Source organism: Schistocerca serialis, chromosome 2 (assembly GCF_023864345.2).
Source record: "Schistocerca serialis cubense isolate TAMUIC-IGC-003099 chromosome 2, iqSchSeri2.2, whole genome shotgun sequence".
NCBI lineage: Eukaryota > Metazoa > Arthropoda > Insecta > Orthoptera > Acrididae > Schistocerca > Schistocerca serialis.
The window spans coordinates 494,503,551-494,530,665 of record NC_064639.1 but is presented as its reverse complement, the minus strand read 5'-3'; the positions used below and the strand labels follow the sequence as shown (position 1 = coordinate 494,530,665).

Here is a 27,115-nt window from a genome sequence, read left to right as displayed (position 1 = left end):
CGATCAAAGCGATATTTTCTAACATAATCTCCGTTTAATGCGACAGCCTTACGCCACCTTACTGGGAGGGCCTATATGCCCGCATGGTACCACTCTATTGGTCGATGTCGGAGTCAACTCCTTGCTGAGTCAATAACCTCCCCATCACCTAAGTACTGCTGCCCGCAGAGTGTTAGATTGTGAACCGTCGATCGCCTCGAATGAGTGTGTCCGCACCTTCTCACATTGCAAGAGTCACAGTTGTGTGCGGCCGCCAGCACGCGGGAATTGTGATAGATTTGCGCGACCTTGTTGCGATGCTGACATACTCACCCGGCTATCTTTCACTGCCAAGTCACCGTAGACATTCTGCAAGCGTCTATCTGCGATGCTCTGGTTTTCCACCAAAAGAAACTCAATGACGGCTCTCTGCTTTTGAAACCTTCATGGGCTCAGCATACGGTTGCTGGGTACGGGCTTGGCGATCCCGGGATCCTGAGTTGCAGACTGGTAAGCTCCACCAGTCCTCTGTTGCCGTGAGCTCTGGGCATGCTTCAGCGACCACTTTGCGGCGCGACGGTGGAGTGTTGTGTTTCGGAGAACGGGGGCATTGGTTTTGCCCCCCCCCCCCCCCGCTCCTTCCCCCCCCTTCCCCGTTGTAGGAGGCTTCCTCGGTATGCAGGGCTCTGCCTGAGTCCTACAGTTGTTTCCCTAGCGACTCGTGGGGTCCCTATGGAATGGCCTCATCAAACTACTACTTCTGATCGATGGGTGAAGCGTCAGGTAAAACCTACACACACTCATCAAAGAGAGCTCGGCTGGTCAGTCTTCCTGAGGAGAAGTCTCAGAATCATAGTAACAGGGCCAATTTGTAATCAAGAGAACAGGGGGAAGCTCTGAGAAGGTCTCCCCTTTTCGTATTCATAAGGTATTGGAGGGTATTGCTCGGTCCCTAAAAAGTATCAAACGACTTCGTAATGGAACACTTCTAATTGAAACTGCTAATTCAAACTAAGTATATGAGATTCTGGGATGTAAGGCCTTAGGTGACTACCCAGTCGAGGGCGAGTTACATAACACACTTAACGTTAGTAAAGGTGTGGTTACCTGCTTAGATAGGATGGAGATGGACACCGCAGAGTTACGTGAAGAATGAGAAAATATGGAGCGTCACGAAAGTGCAGAACTCTATGAGGAGAATCAATGACACATTGGAAAAATCTGCAACATTTATTCTAACTTTTAGTACTCCAGAATTAACTGAACACATCCTTGTAGGCTATGTCCATCTTAAGGTTCGCCCATTTGTTCCTAACACAATGCGATGCTACAAATCTCAAAGATTTGGCCATAGCACTATGGGATGTAATGGGATGGCTACTTGTGGAAATTGTGGAAGTCCAGCTCACGAATCAGACAATCCTTGTACATTCCCTCCTAAATGTATAAACTGCTCCGGGGATCAACCAGTGTGGAGCAGAAAGTGAGAGGTTTACAATGAGGAGAGGAAAATTCAGGAGTTGAAACTCACGAGACGCATACGCTATGTTGAAGCTAAAACAGCTGTCAAAGCTATGCAACCTAAGGTTTTTGCTATTTCTTTTGCATCGTCCCTTAAGAAGCCAATCGCCAAGTGTGATGCCTCTACACAAACTCAGACCACATATTCATGTACCTGTTGGGGAAATGCTACACTTCAACCAGAAATCATTCCGAAGCTGTCGGCGACGGGATTACCACATAAAACACACACCACTGCGTACCATCAGAAGCCTATTAAGCTGTCCCCTTAACCCAAGCAACCAACTCCTCCCATAAGTAAGGGAAAAGTACTTCAAAAAGTAGTTCAAAGTCGAAGAAAGTAGCAGTTAAACCTTCGGATTGGGGAGCTATCTCCCTCTCAGGGAACTATGTTCTTGTGAATATGGACTTCCAATTGGAGGAACTGGAGGGCCAGGAACCGGCTAAGGTTCCACCTGCCCTCTCCAGTAAATTACCTTCTCTAAGGGAGAAAGACAAGACTAACCATCGCTAATCAATGGCTCCCACAAAGACTTCTGTGTTTCAGTGGAATTTAAATGGATACCAATCACATTTGGAAGAATTACAGCTTCTAGTCCAGGAGAAACCGTTCTGCATCTGTTTACAAGAAACTCATTTGAAAGTCACCGACACACCAGCGTTACGGGTTACCACCCGTACAGGAAGGACGATATTACTGGAAACAGAGCTGAAGGGGGGGTGGCTGTTTTCATTGATGACAGATGCCATCCCTCTCCTGTCCCTCTTACCACAGTCACACAAGCAGTTGCTGTGTACGTTCTAGCACCATCTAACATCACAGTGTGTTCTTTATATCTTCAACCTCATGATGCTTTGCATGCAGATACGCTGACAGAAATCTTCCGGGCACTTCCACGTCCATTCCTCCTTGTGGGGAACTTCAGTGCACACAGTGTGCCGTGGGGCTCGGCTGCCACGTGATCCAGGGGTCGAATGATGCGACTCGTCCATTCTGCTGAACTCCAGTCAGAAGACACACTTTTACACAGCTACAGGGACTTTCACCTTGGTTGTTGTTCCCCAGCTATTGCAGATTCAGTTCAGTGGGATGTGGCTACAGATTTACATTCTAGTGACCATTTTCCATTGTGGATTCGTCTGCCGACTTGACGGTGGCCGACTGGAGACCACGAAGATTGATGATTGATTGAGGAAATTGGTTGCAGTACAGACGACAGGCTATTTTTGAATAAAATAGTTGTACACAGGAGACGGTGGCCCATATCACTTGTGAGAGCCAATGGGCTGCTGCCTCAGAGTCCATTCCCTGGTCTACTAACCACCTCAGACGACGGCCTGTACCTTGGACGACTGTCCTTCAGCAATGAGAGCCAGACGAACAACTCTGCAGAACTTTGAACACCGTCCAACTACAGAAAACCTTCAAGCCTTCATAACTGCAAGAGCATATGTGAGGCGAGTACTAAACGAACGGTAGAGAGATTCCTGGAAAGAATTCAAGACTTCCATTAATCGGTGCACTTCCACTGCGCAAGTTTGTGAATCAATAATGTGGATTTCAGGTAAAGGCAGTACATGTCCCCTTACAGCCTTGTTAAGAAAAAAATAGTTCAAATGGCTCTGAGCACTATGGGACTTAACTTCTGAGGTCATCGGTCCCCTAGAACTTAGAACTACTTAAACCTAGCTAACCTAAGGACATCACACACACCCATGCCCGAGGCAGGATTCGAACCTGCGACCGTAGCGGTCGCGCGGTTCCAGACTGTAGCGCCTAGAACCGCTCGGTCACCCCGGCCGGCCCTTGTTAAGAAATGGAGCCTTGGTGGGCATGCCAGAAGTCATGGCTCAGCTTTTAGCCGAACACTTTTTTTACTGTCACTGCGTCATCCAGACAAGCTCCTGCTTTTCAGGTGCTCCATAAGACCACGGAGACGAAGAAGCTCCATGTCTTCTCGCGTAATGAGGCAGGTGATAACTTTCTGACCTCCACGTGGGAACTGGAATCAGCTCTGTCTGGGGGCAGAGACAGTGCTCCAGGACTTGATAAGATCGATTGTAACATGCTTCGTCATCTATGCCCTGAAGCGTAGCTCCTCTCTCGTTTCAGTCGGATCTCGTTTGATGGACAGTGCCCTAGAACTTGGAAGGATGCAATATTAATTCCATTCTGGAAACCAGGCAAGGACCGTTCAGCAATGTAGACCTTACTAGTTGTTTGGGTAAGACTCTTTAACAATGGTCAACCGCCGCCTGGTCTGCCTGCTCGAATCCTGAGATCATCTGAGCCGCTCCCAATGCGGTTTCAAGCGCTACCGTTCTTGACAACTTAATGTCATTTCCTCCGCAGTTAGGAGCCCTGTCAAATTCTCTTTGTTTGTCGATGACTTCGCAATCTTCCTCCGATCTTACAATGACGGCGAGGGGCTACAGTTGACTATCAGGAGGCTGGAAACCTGGGCCAGGACAACTGGTTTTCGGTTGTCACGAGAGAAATCTACGTCTGTCAATTTTAGTTGTGGTCGTCGAAGCTTTAACCAATCAGTGCTCACAGCAGAGAACGATGTTTTACGTTTTCAAGAAACTGTGCCCTCATTGGGTTTATTATTTGACTTGAAATTAACTTCCACATCCGAGAAACCTACAAGAAAAGGCTTCCAGTCATTGAATGTTTTGAAATACCTTAGTGGAGAAACATGGGGATTTCATCGATCATGTTTAGATTATGGCAGAGTGGTCTATGGATCAGCACTTATTGCCTATCTCAGATGTTAGACGCTGTCCACCATGAGGGCATTCGGATATCGACAGAAACCTTTTGGACCAGCCCAGTTCAGTCTGTGTGCAGAGGCTGTTGAAACACCACTCGGTGATGTACCCTTTTGGCTCGACAGGCACTGAAAATCTCAACATCACATCAGTCATTGGCATTTAGTGCATTGGTCCAACCCAACTTTGAATGGCTATTAAGGAGACAACCCCCTGCGACCGAACCATTCGGTATATGTGCTACTGACAGTCTCCAGGATCTGTGTTTATCAGACCTCCAAATACACAGCCAGGGACTGAATTCGTTAACGCCTTGGTGTCTTCAGAGGCCCAAAGTGATTTTAAGCTTGACACGTTACAAGAAAACTTGTACTCTAGATTATCTTTTTACGGTTCCGTTTTCTTCTACACACATAAAAAAAAAGTTTTGCATCACCCCACTTCCCAGAAGTTCTGAAGATAGACGTTGACTATGGATAATGGTTCAAAATGGTTCAAATGGCTCTGAGCACTTTGGGACTTAACTTCTGAGATCATCAGTCTCCTAGAACTTAGAACTACTTAAACCTAACTAACCTAAGGACATCACACACATCCATGCCCGAGGCAGGATTCGACCCTGGGACCGTAGCGGTCGCGCGTTTCCAGACTGTAGCGCCTAGAACCGCTCGGCCACATCCGGCCGGCCTATGGATAATGTATCGCAGACACAGTCCCTTTGACGATTCAGAGATGTCACTAAACCCTCCCAAAGATGTAAGCAACCATGCATGAGTAGCGCCTATTAGACGGAGGAGGTCTGACAGCAGCTCAGTTCCAGTCATTCCACCAGGAAGGAGGTACACAGCTCGTGTTGTCTGTAGTTAACCATGACTAGACGATCAGTACCGCGGTTCGATCGCGTCCGCATTGTCACTTTGTGCCAGGAAGGGCTCTCAACAAGTGAAGTGTCCAGGCGTCTCGGAGTGAACCAAAGCGATGTTCGGACATGGAGGAAATACAGAGAGACAGGAACGGTCGATGACATGCCTCGCTCAGGCTGCCCAAGGGCTACTACTGCAGTGGATGACCTCCACCTACGGATTATGGCTCGGAGGAATCCCTGACAGCAACAGCACCACGTTGAATAATGCTTTTCGTGCAACCACAGGACGTCGTGTTACGAGTCAAACTGTGCACACGAGGCTGCATGATGCTCAACTTGACTCCCGACATCCATGGCGAGGTCCATCTTTGCAACCACGACACCATGCAGCGCGGTACAGATGGGCCCAACAACATGCTGAATGTTCTCTTCAGCACGTTCTCTTCATCAATGAGTGTCGCATATGCTTTCAACCAGACAATCGTTGGAGATGTGTTTGGAGGCAATCCGGTCAAGATGAACGCCTTAGACACACTTTGCAGCGAGTGCAGCGATTTGGAGGTTCCATGCTGTTTTGTGTTGGCATTACGTGGGGTCGACGTACGCCGACGGTGGTCATGGAAGGCGCCTAACGGCTGTGCAATACGTGAATGCCATCTTCTGACCGATAGTGCAATCATATCAGCAGTATGTTGTTGAGGCTTTCGTCTTCATGGACGACAACTCGCGCCCCCATTGTGCACATCTTGTGAATGACTTCCTTCAGGATAACGACATTGCTCGACTAGAGTGGTCAGCATGTTCTGCAGACATGAATCCTATCGAAAATGCTGGGATAGATTGAAAAGGGCTGTCTATGAACGACGTGACCCACCAACCACTCCGAGGGATCTACGCCGAATCGCCGTTGAGGAGTAGAACAATCTGGCCCAACAGTGTCTTGATGAACTTGTGGATAGTATGCCACGACGAATACAGGTATGTATCAATGCAAGAGGATGTGATACTGGGTATTAGAGGTACTGGTGGGTGCAGCAATCTGGACCACCATCTCTGAAAGTCTCGCAGTTAGGTGGTACATCATGCAATGTGTGGTTTTCATGAGCAGTAAAAATGGCGGAAATGATGTTTATGTTGTTCTCTATTCCAATTTCTTTACAGGTTCCGGAACTTTCGAACCGAGTTGATGCAAAACTTTTTTTGATGCGTGTTTAAAGTATGTACGTTCGTTTCCAGAACAATTTACAAATTATTGTGTGGAGTTATATGGCATTACGATGGCAATGGAGAGGATTCACAGACATAACCGTACAAGGTTATTTGTCTGTTCTATCTCGCTTTGTGCACTACAAGCACTTCACCAGAAGTATCCAGTAGAGAAGTTGATTCTGCTCGTCCATGACTCCTTACAGTGGTTCCAACACCATGGCAAGGACGTGATCTTTTGCTGGGTACCTGAACACATTGGGATCAGGGCAATGACATGGCTGACAAAGCCGCCCAAGGTAGCATGTCGGGATGGTGCTGTGCATCAATGTCTCATCCCGCTGCACGCCATCATCCCATTTTCTGACAGATGCATGCGGACATTCTAAATTAGATGATGAAAGGGTGTGAGGTGGTGGCCCTCAACTACGTACCCTCAGACTCAAAGTTGCTATATTAAAAGTTTTGGGTGGTTTTGTTGTCTAGGGGCTGGGATAGGTGGTTGCTGCATTACAGGCCAAATACTGCGGAGTCTACAGTATACGATATGAATATACACATGAATCGAATGGTCGAAGGTTTCTATAACTCGGCAATTGCGAATTATGAATGTAACATATAAATTTATAAATGAAAGATTGCATTTAAATAAAATCTGCAGGTACTATCTTAACGACTTTAAATGTTAAGTACGATAGTAGAAGTACTTTTGAGAATGCGGTATATTTCTGCAAAACACTTATTGGTGTCGATGGTCCAGCAATTAAATAACATATAAGTTGAATAACAGGGAAACAATAGATTCCTTCTTCACATAATTAGTTATGAACAACAACATAGCTCACGAGATATTCACTTCAGAACGCATACTACGTCTTCACTGCAGACGCCACGGAAATCACACAAGAGCACAGGTCGGCACACCGAAATATTTCTATCCTCCGCGACCAGGAGCACACTGCTCCACTGTCCACGTCTTTCCCCCGACTGTTGTCCATCGCGCCGTCACGTCCAGCATCTCCTTTGCCCTGTGCCGCCCTCCATGCTCCTCCCCCACTTCCATACAGTCTCTCCATTAATGAACGCTGTGATTGGCTACAGCGCTCCCGCCATGTCTTCAAGCCAATGCACACTTACAAACATATTAAAACACATTCGAAATACTGGTTTTACATTGAGATAACTTTAAATATATATTCCTATGGCTGGACCATAAACACGCTCTAACATCGTGTGAGGCCCAACTCGCTTTATTTGTTCATGAGACCCAGAAAATATTAGATACAGGCTCCCAGGTAGATGCCATTTTCCTTGACTTCCGGAAGGCGTTCGATTCAGTTCCGCACTGTCGCCTGATAAACAAAGTAAGAGCCTACAGAATATCAGACCAGCTGTGTGGTTGGATTGAAGAGTTTTTAGCCAACAGAACACAGCATGTTGTTCTCAATGGAGAGACGTCTACAGACGTTAAAGTAACCTCTGGCGTGCCACAGGGGAGTGTTATGGGACCATTGCTTTTCACAATATATGTAAATGACCTAATAGATAGTGTCGGAAGTTCTATGCGGCTTTTCTCGGATGATGCTGTAGTATACAGAGAAGTTGCAGCATTAGAAAATTGTAGCGAAATGCTGGAAGATCTGCAGCGGATAGGCACTTGGTGCAGGGAGTGGCAACTGACCCTTAACATAGACAAATGTAATGTATTGCGAATACATAGAAAGAAGGATCCTTTATTGTATGATTATATGATAGCGGAACAAACACTGGTAGCAGTTACTTCTGTAAAATATCTGGGAGTATGCGTACAGAACGATTTGAAGTGGAATGATCATATAAAATTAATTGTTGGTAAGGCAGGTGCCAGGCTGAGATTCATTGGGAGAGTCCTTAGAAAATGTAGTCCATCAACAAAGGAGATGACTTACAAAACACTAGTTCGACCTATACTTGAGTATAGCTCATCAGTGTGGGATCCATACCAGGTCGGGTTGACAGAGGAGATAGAGAAGATCCAAACAAGAGCGGCGCGTTTCGTCACAGGGTTATTTGGTAAGCGTGGTAGCATTACAGAGATGTTTAGCATTACAGAGATGGCAGACTCTGCAAGAGAGGCGCTCTGCATCGCAGTGTAGGTTGCTGTCCAGGTTTCGAGAGGGTGCGTTTCTGGATGAGGTATCGAATATATTGCTTCCCCCTGCTTATACCTCCCGAGGAGATCACGAATGTAAAATTAGAGAGATTCGAGCGCGCACGGAGGCTTTTCGGCAGTCGTTCTTCCCGCGAACCATACGCGACTGGAACAGGAAAGGGAGGTAATGACAGTGGCACGTAAAGTGCCCTCCGCCACACACCGTAGGGTGGATTGCGGAGTATAAATGTAGATGTAGATGTATTAAATACATAGACAAATTAGATAAACATGTATCAAAGGAATAGCAAGCAAAAGTAGGTGAGTAGCCTAATGTCTCTGTGCTTTCTAAACCCCAGTAAATATTTGACCAGTTTCTTCATGAATAGTATATATCGGATATAAACATAGATATAGATGAATAAATATATTTATAAGCATGCTGCTTCAGTTTTTTAGTGTAACTGTGGAGTACTTATGGCCTGACGCGATCGATAGTAATCAGCCACTTTGACCTCCAATAACTCATGTACTATTCAAGATACATGCCTGTAATTTATACCAATTTAGGTTTATACTAACAGCTTTCTAAAGACACGTCGATTGATGGAATAGTATAGATTTTGGAAATTCGTTGCTGGGTGATGTACATGTTTCTTTTTGAGGTATCATGATTCATCTGGCTACTATTGATTTCTATACGAACTGTGAAACGTTTGCTATTATCATTTCATGAAGTCCACCATCTTTGGCACTCTCGGCATAGACATCTCCTTGATCAACACAAAGCACCATCCTCATCACAGCTTCAACATGGAATTTCCAGGCACGCGATCGGGATGGACCCCTCTTGCTTTGTCCAACATGCGGCACGACGTGGTCGGCCTGCCGAGCGGGTGGCGCCCACCGAGCGGCCCATGCGGCCACGCCAACTCCGAACTTAGATTATTTCCAGGGCGCCACAACTCGCCCGTTACCATACACGCATCGTGCGCCAGTGTGAGACTGAATGTTTGCAGGTGACAGAAAACAAACTGAGGTCGCTCAGATCGACCACAAAGGTCCAAAGTTTACGTTAGTGGGGGTGAGTGAATGACTGTATTCACTCACAGCCATTCACTGTGAATGGTTTCATGTCAGCGTCACCACTGGAAGGGGGTTCTTCTTACCAGGCTGTGCATCGGAAACATCACTCTAACACATGGCTTCCTCCTCCGGCGGAAGGATCCATCACTCTGTGAAGTTTGAGGTGTGCCACTTTCAGTTCAGCATGTTTTGGCAACATGTGTCCTATATAATGATATTGGGGCAATCCTCTGTCTCGATGGAGGTCTGTCCACCATCCTTGCTGATACTGATTCCAGTGATACAAGAGTGGTGAAATTTTGTGAACTGTCAGGCCTCATCCCTAAATTGCTGGGGAAGGAAGACAGACTTCTATGGATTATAAACAGTTCCTCATGTGGGAACAACCTTCGTTCCTAACCATAACACTGGAATGGTGACTTTCGTCAGGACGCTGATAACCATGATGTTGAGCGCACCCCACCTCAAATCATCATCATCATCATCATCGTCATCATCATCACCATCTGCTTTTGAACGCACTTCCGATGCAGACGCTATTTTGAAGGCTACGCATCGGAACTTTATGAAACTATAGGAGCTGAAACGGGAATGTTGCACGACGTCCCACACCAAATTCAGCATTTCTTACGCGAAACTGGCTGAGAGAAAAATTGATGAATTACTTATTGAACGCCCCTCGTTCGACCTCACTTCTACTGCTTAACACTGCCTGTCAAAATTGACTGGTCGATTGCACTCTCCTTGTTTACAAGTGTTAATTCAAGCTGCGACCGAAGTTACTGACATCCCTTATTTGCCAGGAATAAAATAAGTACAAAATGCGCTGCATCACAGGAATCCAGAAACCGTTCACAATGAGGCTTTCTTGTTTCTTGTTGAAGCTTTTCTCATCTTTGCCTATTTCTATAGCTTCCCTTAACAAGCGGGTGTGATTTGACTTCTCTACAGCAGTCATTCCCCCACAGACATTTCCGTATGTACGCGATATGTTCCCGACAATGCAAGTGGGTGTCCTTTTTCCGTTGTCGATCTGAGACGCTCACTGATCTTCTTCGCCGGTTTATAAATAATCTCTACTTTGTGTTTGCGCAATACACTGACTATCACTCTGGGAATGTAAGACAGAAAGGCGGCACCCAACATTTTTTTTTCCGACAACGAAGATCAAAGAGTGTCTCAAATCGGCAAAGTAAAAAAAGGATCCACCTGCAGTGTCGGGAATACACCCCATACCATGTGCTTGAGGAAAACTTTACGTGTGAATGACTGGGAAATTAATCAGTACCAGAAACACTGAACATAATCGGCACTGCAGATTGGAGAAGGTAAAGTCTGTTATGGCGGAGCATGGGCTGTGTGAGACCGACCACATAGTAAAATTCACCGATACGGTAGTTCTTGCTTTAGAAAAGAGCTATTACAACCGCTTGTACAGAGAAGCTATAGAAATACACAAACTTGAGCATAGCTTCAGCAAGAGAGAAGAAAGCCTCAAGGTGAACGGTTTCTGGATTCACGTGCTGCAGCGAACGATCGTTGCAGATAGCAAGGGGAGAAGCGCATCAGAAATGCCCCCGGAAAGACCCTCAGATGCTGGCGCGCGAGGTACATGTAATCTGCGGCTGCGAGCTGGCCTCGAGTCCAGTAAACCAGCGTTGGAGGATGAAGCTTTGACAATGCCAGACACTATTGTTGGCGAAACTTCCGAAAAATCACAAAAAAAGTTGGCCGAAGAACCTGAGACAGAAGCCAACAGGAAATTCGTGAATAAAATAAGTTTCGGAATGTCTTGGAAGGCCAGTACATAGTGCCAGATTTACTACGCAACTTTTATTACGCTAGATTTGCACTGAAGAGTCCAAAGAAAGTGGCACACGTGCTTAATATCGTGTAGGGCCCCCGCGAGCACGCAGGAGTGCCGCAACACGACACAATATGGACTCGACTAATGTGTGAAGTAGTGCTGGAGGGAACTGACACCATGAATTCAGCTGGGCTGTCCATAAATCCGTAGGAGTACGGGGGGGTGGAGATCTTTTCTGAACAGCACGTTGCAAGGCATCCCCCAGATATGCTCAATAATGTTCATTCTGGAGAGTTTGGTAGTCAAACGTAGTGTTTAAACTCTGAAGAATGTTTCTGGAGCCAATCTGTAGCAATTCTAGGTGCATGGGGTGTCACATTGTCCTGCTGGAATTGCTCAAGTCCGTCGGAAAGCACAATGGACATGAATGGATACAGGTGATCAGACAGGATGCTTACATACGTGTCACCTGTCAGAGTCCCATCTAGACGTATCAGGGATCCGATATCACTAGAAGTGCACAGGCGTCATACCATTACAGAGTCTCCTACAGCTTGAACATTCCCGTGCTGACATAAACAGTCCATAGATTCATGAGGTTGTCTCTATACCCGTACGCGTCCATCCGCTCGATACAATTTGAAACGAAACTCGGCCGACCAGGCAACATGTTTCCAATCATCAACATCCATTGTCAGTGTTGACGGGCCGAGGCAAGGAGTAAAGCTTTGTGTCTTGCGGTCATCAAGAGTACACGAGTAGACCTTCAGCTCCGAAAGCCCATATAGATGATATTTCATTGAATGATTTTCACGCTGACACTTGCTGAGGGCCCAGCACTGAAATCTGCAGCAATTTGCGGAAGGGTAGCACTTCTGTCACGCTGAACGATTCTCTTCAGTCGTCGTTGATCCCGTTCTTAAAGGAACTTTTTCCGGCCGCAGCGATGTCGGAGATTTGATGTTTTACCGTGTTCCTGATTTTCACGGTATACTCGTGAAATGATCTTACAGGAAAATCCCCACTGCATAGCTACCTCAGAGATGCTGTGTCCCATAGCTCGTGCGCCGACTATAACACCACGTACTAACTGTCTTAAATCTTGATAATCTGCCATTGTACTAGCAGTAACCGATTTAACAAATGCGCCAGGTAATTGTTGTCTTATATAGACATTGCCGACTGCAGTGCCGTATTTTGCCTGTTTACATATCCTAATATTTGAATACGTATGCCTATACCAGTTTCTTTGGCGCTTCAGTGTAGAATATGCAGGTGGACTGTGTTTTACAAGACTAGTTTATCCTGAGGCTTTGTGACCGAACCCGCCGATTCCACGTGTGACTGTTTTGTAGTATTAAATAATTCTCGTACGAAATCGCACGGAATCGTACTGTAGTTACGAAACGTAGTTGAAAAACACAAAAACAAACTGTTAACTACGTACGTCTTTCTTTCTACTAGTTTTGTTTAAATAAATACATTTTCAGTGCACATAATAACATTAGTTGTTTGCTGCTGAGTGAAAGTCCCGCGCCAGCTGTCCGGACGAAAGTGAACACCCTTTGGAAGCGGGTAGCGGCCGCCCCTATTCTGACGCCTAGCAAACACTGGCACAAAAAAAATCTTAACGGTGTCTCCGCGGCCGCATTCCGCTGCTTTTCTCAAGCCACAATACAGCCGTTCACTCACTCCCGCTAACGTAAACTTTACACTGAAAAATGTTACTGCAAATATTGTTAATAAACTTTCTATGTTCAACAAAACCTATGGCCGGTGTAACCTAATGGATCATTTAACGTGGGCTTCTACCCAAAGCACAATGTGGATGAAGGGGCTCAATGCGCAAATTCGGTGGGGCACACAATGTCTGACCTATCTGCTATCAGATCCATCCACACCGCCGTAACACACCACAGCAGACTCGAAAACTTACCTTAGTTAGGCCCACTGTAAGAAAAACTATCCCTAAAATTTTATTTTCGGTGGCCAGCTCTGAAGGAGCAATTCTGAAATCTTTAAACGTTTTTCTTTTACTTACTTTTAGTGGTGACAGTGCCTTTCAATGGCTGTAATTTTTTTTTTATTACGTGAATTTACTTCGAAAAAACATGGAAGCAAACTGGGACTGGCCAAGTCGCAGCCAGCTTTACTTTAAAACTTGTTACGTAAATCATGAATTAGCAAGCAAAACAAATTTAAATTTGTAGCAAAATTAATGTTATTCAAGGGACTCTAGTTTATTTCTTTGAACAAAGCGACCATATTTAAAGATTGTGTTATAAATCAAAGCAATTTCTTAGATTGAAAGTCTCCCTCTCTCTACTACGAAGCAGTTCGTAATAATAATGAATTTACTTATCGTACCTTTTACTTAATTATTAAACAAACAAGTAATTTAACTTTCAAACCGTCATTACACAACAAACATGACCAGGAAACAGGACTGGTGATGACTTGGGGCAGAAATTTTCGGAGAATAAGCATGCACATCTTCTGTTTTTTTCGTTTCAAAGTAAGTTGACTGTAACCCCTTACATGTTCTGAGATCAACAAACAAGCCAATGAAATTAGTGCTTGCCTTGAGTTGTGTGCTAGAGGGCTCATAGTACTGTTGGTACAACAATTTCGGTCGGCTCTTCACGTCCCCGGTGATGGGCTTCCTTACTGATAGCCACGTCATAAGCAGCAGCCATCTTTACAAGTCGGAGCGTCGGCCGAATTCCATCATAAAATTATTCGGATAATCTTGCTTTCCGAATTGATACATACTGGAGACGTCTTTGCGGCATAAAAGCAGCTGCCGTCCGAATATTTGGTTGCACTTTTTTCACAACTGTAGCACCATATAAGCCTCACTTTATCGGATCTTCACAGCCCGATACACACACTGTGAAGGCTCCCACGCAACTGCCTGTCTTTCCACCTTCTTATCCCTTGGTGCTCCTCTCGCCAAGGTCACCTCCACAACCGGTCACGTAAAACCCTTTATACTTCCCCTCGTCTTATTCTGTACTCTTGTTTAACATATTAACCATGAAAATTTGCCCTGAGGTGGTTACAGTCATTACAATTATTTCATTGAATGGCAATAACATTTTCCTTATCGTTTATTAACAATTAGGTATGAAGTAATTCTTTTATGTCAAAGAGTTTTGCATACAAACATAACAGTTTATACATTCATTTGATGATTACTTTTACATCTCTCTGTAACACCTAATATCGATCCTTCAACATACGAGGGTGAGTCAAATGAAAACCTTAAATTTGTAATAACATATTGAAATTTCGCGCCGTTATCCCGTAAGTTGGTGAGCGTGCTACATACAGCGTGCAGAATGGCCTATAGATGGCAGCATAGTGCAAATGCACACATACCGTCGCAGTATCAGTATAAAGATGGCCGTCCCACTTGAGACTTGCACCAGGGAAGAATAGCGTTCTGTTAGTCGGTTTTTGCGTAGTGAAGGTGTGAAACCTGTTGAAATTCATCGACGGATGAAGGTTCAGTACGGTGATGCATGTTTGTCACAGCAGCAAGTCTACGAATGGAGTAGGAAGTTCGCAAATGGTGTGACTTTAGTGGAAGATGCTCCTCGTCCAGGTCAGGCACAACGAGTTGTGACTCCACTGAACATTGCAGCAATTGAAGCCATAGTTAAGGCAAACCGCCAAGTGACACTGAATGGCATTGCAGCATGTTTACAGATTAGTCATGGGTCAGCACACCACATTGTGCATGATGTGCTCCAGTTTCACCAAGTGTCTGCAAGATGAGTGCCACAGCAGCTGACTCCTGAAATGAGAGAACGACGTGTTGATGCTTGAGTTGAACTTCGGCGCTTTGAAAGAGAAGGTGATGGCTTCCTTGCAAAAATCATTACTGGGGACGAAACCTGGGTTCACTTCCATCAACCGGAAATGAAGAGAGCGAGCAAGGAATGGCATGGCGCCATCATCTATGAGATCTTTAGCGTGTAAAGAGATCAACTGAAGCGGCTTGACAATTTTGCTTCTCGTTTTCGAATCCGGATAACTGTTTTTAATTCTGAAGTTCATTAATCTACCCATGTCCGTAGAAGATAAATACACGAATGGTTTCCAATGTACATTGAAATAGCATTGTTGTTATTCGTATACTAACAGCGTTTAGTGAATGTCCTTAAAAAAACAATAAATGAATCGGAAATTATTTTCAGTTAAATTCCTGTAGTGCAAGTTGGTTCACAATCAGTTGCAAACGGCAACTTTCGGTAAAGTATTCATTATGCGTGGTTTGCCACGAAATTATTGTCAATGCGTGACATTTTCAGCACGTTAAGGATTTTTTTTCCTAGTGAGATTCATACAAAGAAAAATCACCAAAACCAAAGAAGTTTCGAACAGAACCATCGGCAGGGGACTCTCTTTTGGGACGAAAAAGGCGTCATTTTGGAGCATTACATGCCTAGAGGAACCACTGTCACCAGTGTATCATACACAGATCTCCCAAAAAATCATCTGCGACCTGCAATCAAATCAAAGCGACATGGATTGCTGTCAGCAGGTGTCCTTTTGCAACATGACAATGCAAGGCAACAGTGCACGTACAACAGTTACAACAATCACAGACGTGCATTTTGAGTGTCTTCCTCATCCACCATACTCACCAGACCTTGCCACAAGTAATTTCCATACGTTTGAACCAGGCAAAGACGCAATGGGAGGAAAGAAGTTTCGTTCTGATGAAGAGGTACGCCACGAGGTGCATGAGTGGATGCGCGGACTACCAAAAGAATTTTTTTCTAAAGGAATTTATGCACTTTGTAAGCGCTGGGGGACTTGCATTGAGCGTGGGGGAGGTTATATTGAAAAATGATACAGCTTTGTACCACTTCTGCACATTAAATAATATTTAAAAAAATATTTACGGTTTTCATTCGACTCACCCTCGTACCAATACCCTAAAGCAAAGTAAAAAAAATATTTTAAAAATTTATTTAATTTTTAAGGGTGGCATCACATTTTCTTTGAGAAAAACTTCATATCTTCCACAAATGTCAGGGTGTTCCTGCATAGAATATGCTCTAGAATCATACAGTATAGAGACGTTGCAATACTAACGTACACTACTGTCCATTAAAATTGCTACACCAAGAAGAAATACAGATGATAAACGGGTATTCATTGGACAAATACATTATACTAGAACTCACATGTGATTACATTTCACGCAATTTGGGTGCATAGATCCTGAGAAATCAGTACCCAGAACCACCACCTATGACCGTAATAACGGCCTTGAAACGCCTGGGCATTGAGTCAAACAGAGTTTGGATGGCGTGTACAGGTACAGCTGCCCATGCAGCTTCAACACGATACCACAGTTCATCAAGAGTAATGACTGGCGTATTGTGACGAGCCAGTTGCTCGGCCACCATTCACCAGACGTTTTCAGTTGGTGAGAGATCTAGAGAATGTGCTTGCCAGGGCAGCAGGCGAACATTTCATGTATCCAGAAAGGCCTGTACAGGACCTCTAACATGCGGTCGTGCATTATCCTGCTGAAATGTAGGGTTTCGCAGGGATCGAATGAAGGGTAGAGCCACGGGTCGTCACACATCTGAAATGTAACGTCCACTGTTGAAAGTGCCGTCAATGCGAACAAGAGGTAACCCATACCATCACGCCGGGTGATACGCCAGTATGGCGATGACGAATACACGCTTCCAATGTGCGTTCACCGCGATGTCGCCAAACACGGGTACGACAATCATAGTGCGGTAAACAGAACCTGGATTCATCCGAAAAAATGACATTTTGCCATTCGTGCGCCCAGGTTCGTCGTTGAGTACACCATCGCAGGCGCTTCTGTCTGTGATGCAGCGTGAAGGGTAACCGCAGCCATGGTCTCCGAGCTGATAGTCCATGCTGCTGCAAACGTCGTCGAACTGTTCGTGCAAATAGTAGCTGTCTTGCAAACGTCCCCATCTGTTGACTCAGGGATCGAGACGTGGCTGCACGACCCGTTACAGCCATGCGGATAAGATGCCTGTCATCTCGACTACTAGTGATACGCCGTTGGGATCCAGCACGGCGTTCCGTATACCCGCGTGAACCCACAGATTCCATATTCTACTAACAGTCACTGGATCTCTACCAACGCGAGCAGCAATGTCGCGATACGATAAACCGCAATCGCGATAGGCTACAATCCGACCTTTATCAAAGTCGGAAACGTGATGGTACGCATTTCTTCTTCTTTCACGAGGCATCACAACAAGGTTTCACCAGGCAACGCCGGTCAACTGCTGTTTGTGTATGAGAAATCGGTTGGATAGTTTCCTAATGTCAGCACGTTGTAGGTGTCGCCACCAGCACCTACCTTGAGTGAATGCTCTGAAGAGCTAACCATTTGCATATCACAGCATCTTCTTCCTGTCGGTTAAATTTCGCGTCTGTAGCACGTCATCTTCGTGGTGTAGCAATTTTAATGGCCAGTAGTGTATACTACATTGTGTAAGAGTAGGTGCTGTGTGCGGGGGGTCACCACGGAGGCTCGCTTACCGTGTCGTGCTCGATGTCCCTTGTTAACAGGAAAGGGCCCGTACGATGACGGAAACGACGCTGGACACGACGCCCGAGTGGCTGGACCGCGACTTCGTGGCCACCTGCCTGAGCAAGGACGACGAAGCCGCGGGGCTGCGCGTGAAGTCGTTCGTGGCGACGCCGCTCAACACGGCGGCGCAGGTGGCGGGCAGCCGCGTGATGCGCGTCGCGGCGGAGCTGGAGGCGCCGGACGGCAGCCCCTCGCGGCCGCGGCGGCTGGTGCTCAAGACGCCGGCCGTGGGCATGAGCGCGCAGCTGCAGCAGACCTTCCGCAGGGAGGTGTTGGTCTACTCGTGCGCGCTGCCGGACGTGGAGGCGGCGCTGCGCGCGGCGGAGGGCGAGTCGTTCCGGCCGGTGGCGGCGCGCTGCCTGCTGTCGGGCGACGCGCTCGTGCTGGAGGACCTGTCGGCGGCCGGCTTCCGGCTGGCGGCGGGCGGCGCCTCGCTGGACCTGCCGCACTGCGCGCTCGTGGCGCGCGCCGTGGCGCGCCTGCACGCCGCCTCCGCGCCGCTCGTCGACCGCGAGCCCTACGTCGGCGAGCTCTTCCGCGACTCCGCCTTCTTCAACGAGGCGTCGCGCCCCGACATGCAGCACTTCACCGAGAAGAACATGCTCGCCGTAGCCGAGGCGCTCGACGCCGTGCCCGGTTTCGCCGGGTACGCGCAGAAGTACCGCCAGCTGGCCGTCAAGATCTTCGACCGGCTGCTCGCTCTGCACCGGAACCAGGAGGGCCGCATGCGAGTGCTGCTGCACGGCGACCTCTGGCGGAACAACCTCATGTTCCGCTACTCCGACGGCCGGCCCGTCGACGTCAGATTGGTCGACTTCCAGGTAAAAGAAGCTTTTCTCTGTACGGGGCTCTACTGACGAGGTAAACACGGCGGGTGCCATAACCCGATTTCCCAGACACTTCGCTCAGTGGAACAGGACTCAGAATAAACGGACACTTGTCTCGTTTCTTAGGAAACGACGGTCAAAGTTTTCGGTGCAATTTAGATGTCTTGCAGCACGCATTCACTATACAGGGTGGTTCATTGATCGTGACCGGGCCAAATATCTCACGAAATAAGCGTCAAACGAAAAAACCACAAAGAACGAAACTCGTCTAGCTTGAACGGGAAAACCAGATGGCGCTGTGGTTGGCTCGCTAGATGGCGCTGCCATAAGTCAAACGGATATCAACTGCGTTTTTTTAAATAGGAACCCCCAGTTTTTATTACATATTCATGTAGTACTAAAAGAAATATGAATGTTTTAGTTGGATCACTTTTTTCGCTTTGTGATAGGTAGCGCTGTAATAGTCATCATCATATGGCTCACAATTTTAGACGAACAGTTGGTAACAGGTAGGTGTTTTAAATTAAAATACAGAACGTAAGTACGTTCGAACATTTTATTTCGCTTGTTCCAATGTGATACATGTACCTTTGTGAACTTATCATTTCTGAGAACGCATGCTGTTACAGCGTGATTACCTGTAAATACTACATTAATGCAATAAATGCTCAAAATGACTTCCGTCAACCTCATTTCATTTGGCAATACGTGTAACGACATTCCTCTCTGCAGCTGTTAGTACGCCTTCCGTAATATTCGCTCATGCATTGACAATGCGCTGACGCATGTCGTCAGGCGTTGTCGGTGGACCACGATAGCAAATATCCTTCAACTTTCTCCACAAAAAGAAAGCCGGGGACGTCAGATCCGGTGAACGTCCGGGTCATGGTATGGTGCTTCGACGACCAGTCCACCTGTCATGAAATATGCTATTCAATACCGCTTCAAACGCACGCGAGGTATGTGCCGGACATCCATCATGTTGGAAGTACATCGCCATTCTTTCACGCAGTGAAAAATCTTGTAGTAACATCAGTAGAACATTACATAGGAAATCAGCATACATTGCACCATTTACATTACATAAAATGGGGTCCAATTATCCTTCCTCCCATTAGGCCGCACCATACATTAACCCGCCAAGGTCACTGATGTTCCACTTGTCGCAGCCATCGTGGATTTTCCGTTCCCCAATAGAGCATATTATGCCGGTTTACGTTACCGTTGTTGGTGAATGACGCTTCATCGCAAGAAATCTGTCATCGGCCCGTAATTTCTTTTGTGCCCAGTGTCAGAACTGTACACGACATTCAAAGTCGTCGCCATCCATACAAATATGGTACGGGTGCAATCGATGTTGATGTAGCATTCTCAACACCGACGTTTTTGAGATTCCCGATTCTCGCTCAATTAGTCTGCTGCTGATGTGCGGATTAGCCGCAACAGCAGCTAAAATACCTACTTGGGCATCATCACTACCCGGCGAACGGTCCGGACACTTCAATGATGTCGTCGAGGATACCCAGCAGCATACATAGCACACGCCCGTTGGGAATTTTGATCACAACAGCCTAACATCATCACGATATCGACCTTTTCCGCAATTGGTAAACCGGTCCATTTTAACACGGGTAATGTATCACGAAGCAAACACCGTCGGCACTGGCGGGATGTTACGTGATACCACGTACTTATACGTTTGTGACTACTACATTGCCATCTATCACAAAGCGAAAAAAGTGGTCCGACTAAAACATTCATATTTGTTTACGTATTACACGAATATGTAATAAAAATGGGGATTCCTATTTAAAAAACGCAGTTGATATCCGTTTCACCTATAGCAGCGCCATCTAGCGGGCCAACCATAGTGCCATCTGGTTTCCCCCTTCAAGCTAGACAAGTTTCATTCTTTGTAGTTTTTTCGTTTGACGCTTATTTCGTGAGATGTTTGGCCCGGTCACTATCAATAGACCACCATGTAGACGAAATGGTGGCACAGTGCCTAGCGTCGCGGTTCTTCACTTTTACGCCCCCTGTTCGAAACCCGATTATTGTTTTTATTTGTTTTATTTTTCTTCATTTCTCTACCTATGTACTTACAAAGGTTACTACTCGAATGTCTATCACCATTTTACGCGATACAGTGGTGTCACATTAACTGTAAAATTACAGCTGTAATTTACAATGTCACATTTATTATTTCTATGGTACTTTCAAGGGTTACAATATTTTTAAATTCCCGTATTCTTATATTTCATTCTTAGATCAGTACTAATATCTTATTCTTATGTTTATTCTTCAGGAAGACTTAATGCATTCTCTTGGATGATACCGATCGTAGACACATCGAAACAGAGAAATTCCGAACACCACTACAATTGCGTGTAGGAAAGTTCGCCACAGTGATTTTTCTTCGTATGAATCTCACTAGGAAAAAAAAAAATTCTTAACGTGTTGAAAATGTCACGCATTGACAATAATTTCGCGGCAAGTCACGCATAATGAATCACTTTATCGAAAACTGCCACTTACAACTGATTGTGAATCAACTTGCACTACAGGAATTTAACTGAAAATAATTTTCGATTAATTCATTGTTTTTTTTTCTTTTTTCTTTTTAAGGGCGTCCACTAGACGCAGTTAGTATACGAATAAGAACAATGCTGTTTCAATGTACATTGGAAACCATTCGTGTATTAATCTTCTACGGACATGGGTAGATTAATGAACTCCAGAATTAAAAACAGTTATCCGGATTCGAACACGGGAAGCAAAATTGTGAAGCCGCTTCAGTTGATCTGTTTACACGCTAAAGGGCTCATAGAGTTCCTCGAAATGTTTTACCGTCGTTTTCTCAGAAACGGTCGAGTATCTACGTAGAAGCTGGGACACGTATTCGCTTATTTTGAACTCTCTTCCATTGAGTAAAGGTCCTGTGAAATTGGTTTATAGCGCTTGCCGTGTTTCCTTATGAGTCTCTTCCCGGTTGTGCCTTCTCTTGCTTTAATAGACACCTGCCTCATACATTCTATCCTGTGTGTTACCTAGGAGTCAGCTTCCTCTCGTACTTGCAGGCGTAATTAACCTATGCCTCTAGCTTAATCATTGGAAATGGAAATGCCGTGTGGTTGGGGCCTCCCGTCGGGTAGACTGTTCGCATGGTGCAAGTCTTTCGAGTTGACGCCACCTGGGTGACGTGCATGTCGATGGGGATGAAATGATGATGATAAGGACAACACAACACCAGTCCCTGAGCGGAGAAAATCCCCGACCCAGCCGGGAATCGAACTCGGGTCGTTAGGTATGACATTCCGTCGCGCTGACCTCTCAACTGCCATGGTCGGAGAGCTTAATGGTTGATTATTGTCAAGTTACTAACAGAAATTAACGACAGATTAGGAGATTAAAATGCTATATAAATAAGAATTTGTAACGCACCGTGTCACGAACTCTTCCAAGAACACCATATGACGTAATAAGAAAAATGGTTCAAATGGCTCTGAGCACTATGGGACTTAACATCTGTGGTCAACAGTCCCCTAGAACTTAGAACTACTTAAACCTAACTAACCTAAGGACATCACACACATCCATGCCCGAGGCCGGATTCGAACCTGCGACCGTAGCAGTCCCGCGGTTCCGGACTGAGCGCCTGAACCGCTAGACCACCGCGGCCGGCTGACGTAATAAGAGCGTAGTCGGCCGTGCAAGACCGAAAACAAAGGACGCTTCGAGAAGTAATCAATAAATTTTAATTACAATTGTGGATGTCGCCGCAGGTCGCATGTAACTATTCTTTATTTTACATGTTTCACTCGATCAACGCGTCTATCTACAGATCTGCGAAAATACAGTACGTTACGCCACCGTACAATAAGATATATCCGCAGATTCAGCTTACAATATAATAACTTATATTATGTAGCCGAAGGCCACGCGTTATAAATATCGGGCTGCGCATAGCGCGGCCCTCATACATAAAATGGAGTAAGTTTGTTGTGTAAAATTAACGTGAATTCTAAGATTAAACAGCAAGACTTATCTTTTCCTGTTGAAAGAGTTAAAACTCTATCGAAATGCGCTGTCATTGAAACTACGGCTATGTAATACACGAAATCGTATATCTTGCTATTTAATCTCAGAATGCACCTTACCAGAGATTTTATGTTAACTGTACACAACCGTTTACTCCATTTTACATATGACGGAGGCGCTATACGCAGCCCGATGTTTGTAACGTCTGGCCGTCGGCTACGTAATGCAGGATACCATACAAAAATGTTCAATTGTTTGTGAAATTTTATCGGACTTAACTCCTAAGGTCATCAGTCCCTAAGCTTACACACTACTTAACCTAAATTATCCTAAGGACAAACATACACATCCATGCCCGAGGAAGGACTTGAACCTCCGCCGGGACGAGCCATACGGTCCATGACTACTCCAGCGCCCAAGAGCGCTCGGCTAATCCCGCGTGGCAAGATACCATACAGTAAGCTGAATCTGCGAATTTCTTATTGTATGGTGCTGTAACACATAGGATTTCCCCAATTCTGAAAATGCCTCCTTTGGTCGAATAAAACATATAAAATAAAGGAAAAAGTTGCATGCGACTTGTGGTGGCTCTACAATTTTAATTTCTAACGGTCGGTGTTCCCCTGCATGTAAGTGCCTACCCTCCCTAAATAAATATTAAGTCAGATGACCGGTTGTGGATGAATATACGGCTACTATATTCATAATTTGTGCATCTGTTTCACTGCGAAATACCTAAAAAATTCAACCACGAATAAAGCACGAAAGTAACTTCAGAGGAAAGAGACATCATAATAAAAATTATCGAATACAGGAAACCAAAATCTGCAAACAGATAACGGCTGTTGTCGTTTTGACATGAATTAATAATGTGTTCAAGATGCCAGCGACCGTTGAAAAGCCGCGTGGTCTAAGGCTCCTTGCCGGCCGCGGTGGCCGAGCTGTTCTAGGCGCTTCAGTCCGGAACCTCGCGACTGCTACGGTCGCAGGTTCCAATCCTGCCTCGGGCATGGTTGTGTGTGATGTCCTTCTGTTAGTTAGGTTTAAGTAGTTCTAAGTTCTAGGGGACTGATGAGCTCCGATATTAAGGCCCATAGTGCTCAGAGTCATTTGACCCATTTTCTAAGGCTCCTTGTTGTCCGCGCGGCTCCCCTCCCGTCGGAGGTTCGAGTCCTCCCTCGGGCATGGGTGTGTGTGTTGTCCTTAGAGTAAGCTAGCTTAAATTAGATTAAGTAGTGTGTAAGCTTAGGGATCGATGACCTCAGCAGTTCGGTCCCATAAGACCTAAACACTAATTTCCAAAAAATTACCGTTGAAAATATTCATTTTGAACGGAGCGTGGTGAGATGCACGGGGATAGAGGAAGTCCCGCCGTACTGGCTGTTGTTAACAGCGCTAGGGCAGGGAACCTCAAAGAGAAAAAGGAAGCCGCTGGCCCACCCAACAAGTTGGTACCTGCCCTATTGTTTGAGGGCATAAGTACACTAGTGTGGAGCTCCGCCCAACTAACATAACGCCTGACTGCCGCCACGGCGCACACTCGGTAAGGTCTTCTTGGAGCAGCTGCCTCGTCTGCAACCTGTCATCGCTGTTGGCTTCACCAACATGGTACAGCAAAATTCAGTTGTTAATTACTTTGAACAGCGTTTAGTAATGTCGCCCGATTTCAAAAAAAAAAAAAAAAAAAATGGCTCTGAGCACTATGGGACTTAACATCTTAGGTCATCAGTCCCCTAGAACTTAGAACTACTTAAACCTAACTAACCTAAGGACATCACACAACACCCAGCCATCACGAGGCAGAGAAAATCCCTGACCCCGCCGGGAATCGAACCCGGGAACCCGGGCGTGGGAAGCGAGAACGCTACCGCACGACCACGAGATGCGGGCGCCCGCCCGATTTCGATCCCTATTTTGCTTGCTTGGTGATAGAGAGTATTTCACGGTACAGAGGGACAGAAGCAGCGTCAGCCGTGCCCAAATCTGGTTCTCACGGTTCTGCCTCCTTTCTCTGATGTCAAAAAAATGGTTCAAATTGCTCTGAGCACTATGGGACTTAATAGCTGAGGTCATCAGTCCCCTAGAACTTAGAACTACTTAAACCTAACTAACCTAAGGACATTACACACATCCGTAGCGGTCGCGCGGTTCCAGACCGAAGCGCCTAGAACCGCTCCGCCACTCCGGCAGGCTCTCTGATGTATTCGCAATTACGTGTCTGTGACTAGTTCACTACTAATTCTGTTATGTCCTCGTGTGAATGTGTTTATGTCACTGGAAGGTTGCCCCCAATTAAATGGTACACTGTTCTCTTTTGATTCCAGAATATATCTCGGTTTTGTATTTTCTAAATCTCTTATTTATTGATGTTGCGATTCCTGCTCCAGTAAAAATATAAATCAGTGGCCTTCTACAAGTACTGCGTAGTCAATGCCTTCCTACGGTCTCATACAGGATTCGAAATTAATCTGAAATTCCGACGGCCTGTTAATATTTATCTCGCCTGCAAACTCCGGCCGTCTGAGATAAGAGATCTCTGTCAGACAGCTTAAGTCTGGTGGCGCAAGTTTTAGACACACTCAGGTAAACAGATATCTATACATGTGATAAAGAAGAAACAAGAGACGACAGGGAAAGAGATAGGAAATCCTGTATTAGAATCAGAATTTGAATGAGCTTGGGAAGGCTTAAAATCAAATAAGGGAGAAGGAGTGGATAACATTCCATCGTAATTCATGCGATGCCCGTGGTCTAGCGGTAGCGTCTTTGATTCATAATCAAAACGTTTTCGGTCCCGGGTTCGATCCCCGCCAATGCCTAAATTTTGATAAATAATCAGCATTGGCGGCCGAAGACTTCCGGCATAAGAAGTCAGCCTCATTCTGCCAACGGCCTTGTCAAAGAGGGCGGAGGAGCGGATAGAGGTTCAGGGCACTCTCTTGTCCTAGGGGTGGGAAATTGCCCCTAAAGGCGGAAGAATCAGCAATGATCAACGACATGAGGATGCAGAAGGCAATGGAAACCACTGCATTAAAGACACGCAACGTGTATCCACAGGACATGTGGCCTGTAATTGAAGAAGTGTCATGATGATCTCTCCATTGGCAAAAGATTCCGGAATAGTCCCCCATTCGGATCTCCGGGAGGGGACTGCCAAGGGGGAGGTTACCATGAGAAAAAGATTGAATAATCTACGAAAGCATAACGTTCTACGAGTCGGGGCGTGGAATGTCAGAAGCTTGAACGTGGTAGGGAAACTAGAAAATCTGAAAAGGGAAATGCAAAGGCTCAATCCAGATATAGTAGGGGTCAGTGAAGTGAAGTGGAAGGAAGACAAGGATTTCTGGTCAGATGAGTATCGGGTAATATCAACAGCAACAGAAAATGGTATAAAGGTGTAGGATTCGTTATGAATAGGAAGGTAGGGCAGAGGGTGTGTTACTATGAACAGTTCAGTGACCGGGTTGTTCTAATCAGAATCGACAGCAGACCAACACCGACAACGCTAGTTCAGGTATACATGCCGACGTCGCAAGCTGAAGATGAACAGATAGAGAAAGTGTATGAAAGAGTAATGCAGTATGTAAAGGGGGACGAAAACCTAATAGTCATGGGCGACTGGAATGCAGTTGTATGGGAAGGAGTAGAAGAAAGGGTTACAGGAGAATATGGGCTTGGGACAAGGAATGAAAATGGAGAAAGACTAATTGAGTTCTGTGACAAGTTTCAGCTAGTAATAGCGAATACCCTGTTCAAGACTCCCAAGACGAGGAGGTATACTTGGAAAAGGCCGGGAGATACGGGAAGATTTCAATTAGATTACATCATGGTCAGACAGAGATTCCGAAATCAGATACTGGATTGTAAGGCGTACCCAGGAGCAGATATAGACTCAGACCACAATATAGTAGTGATGAAGAGTAGGCTGAAGTTCAAGACATTAGTCAGGAAGAATCAATACGTAAAGAAGTGGGATACGGAAGTACTAAGGAATGACGATATACATTTGAAGTTCTCTAACGCTATACGCCCGCATCTCGTGGTCGTGCGGTAGCGTTCTCGCTTCCCACGCCCGGGTTCCCGGGTTCGATTCCCGGCGGGGTCAGGGATTTTCTCTGCCTCGTGATGGCTGGGTGTTGTGTGCTGTCCTTAGGTTAGTTAGGTTTAAGTAGTTCTAAGTTCTAGGGGACTGATGACCGTAGCAGTTAAGTCTCACAGTGCTCAGAGCCATTAACGCTATAGATACAGCAATAAGGAATAGCGCAGTAGGCAGTACAGTTGA

At 45.8% G+C, this 27,115-nt stretch overlaps 1 protein-coding gene across 1 annotated transcript in view; it reads left to right on the top strand.

Annotated features, from left to right (window-relative positions):
* Positions 1-18,117: 18,117 nt before the first annotated feature.
* Positions 18,118-27,115, top strand: part of LOC126456135 (uncharacterized) — a 29,264-nt gene continuing 20,266 nt past the window's right edge. Inside the window, exon 1 of the mRNA XM_050091889.1 lies at positions 18,118-18,789. Coding sequence (XP_049947846.1) covers positions 18,118-18,789 — 672 coding nt within the window. The remainder of the gene's footprint in view (positions 18,790-27,115) is intronic.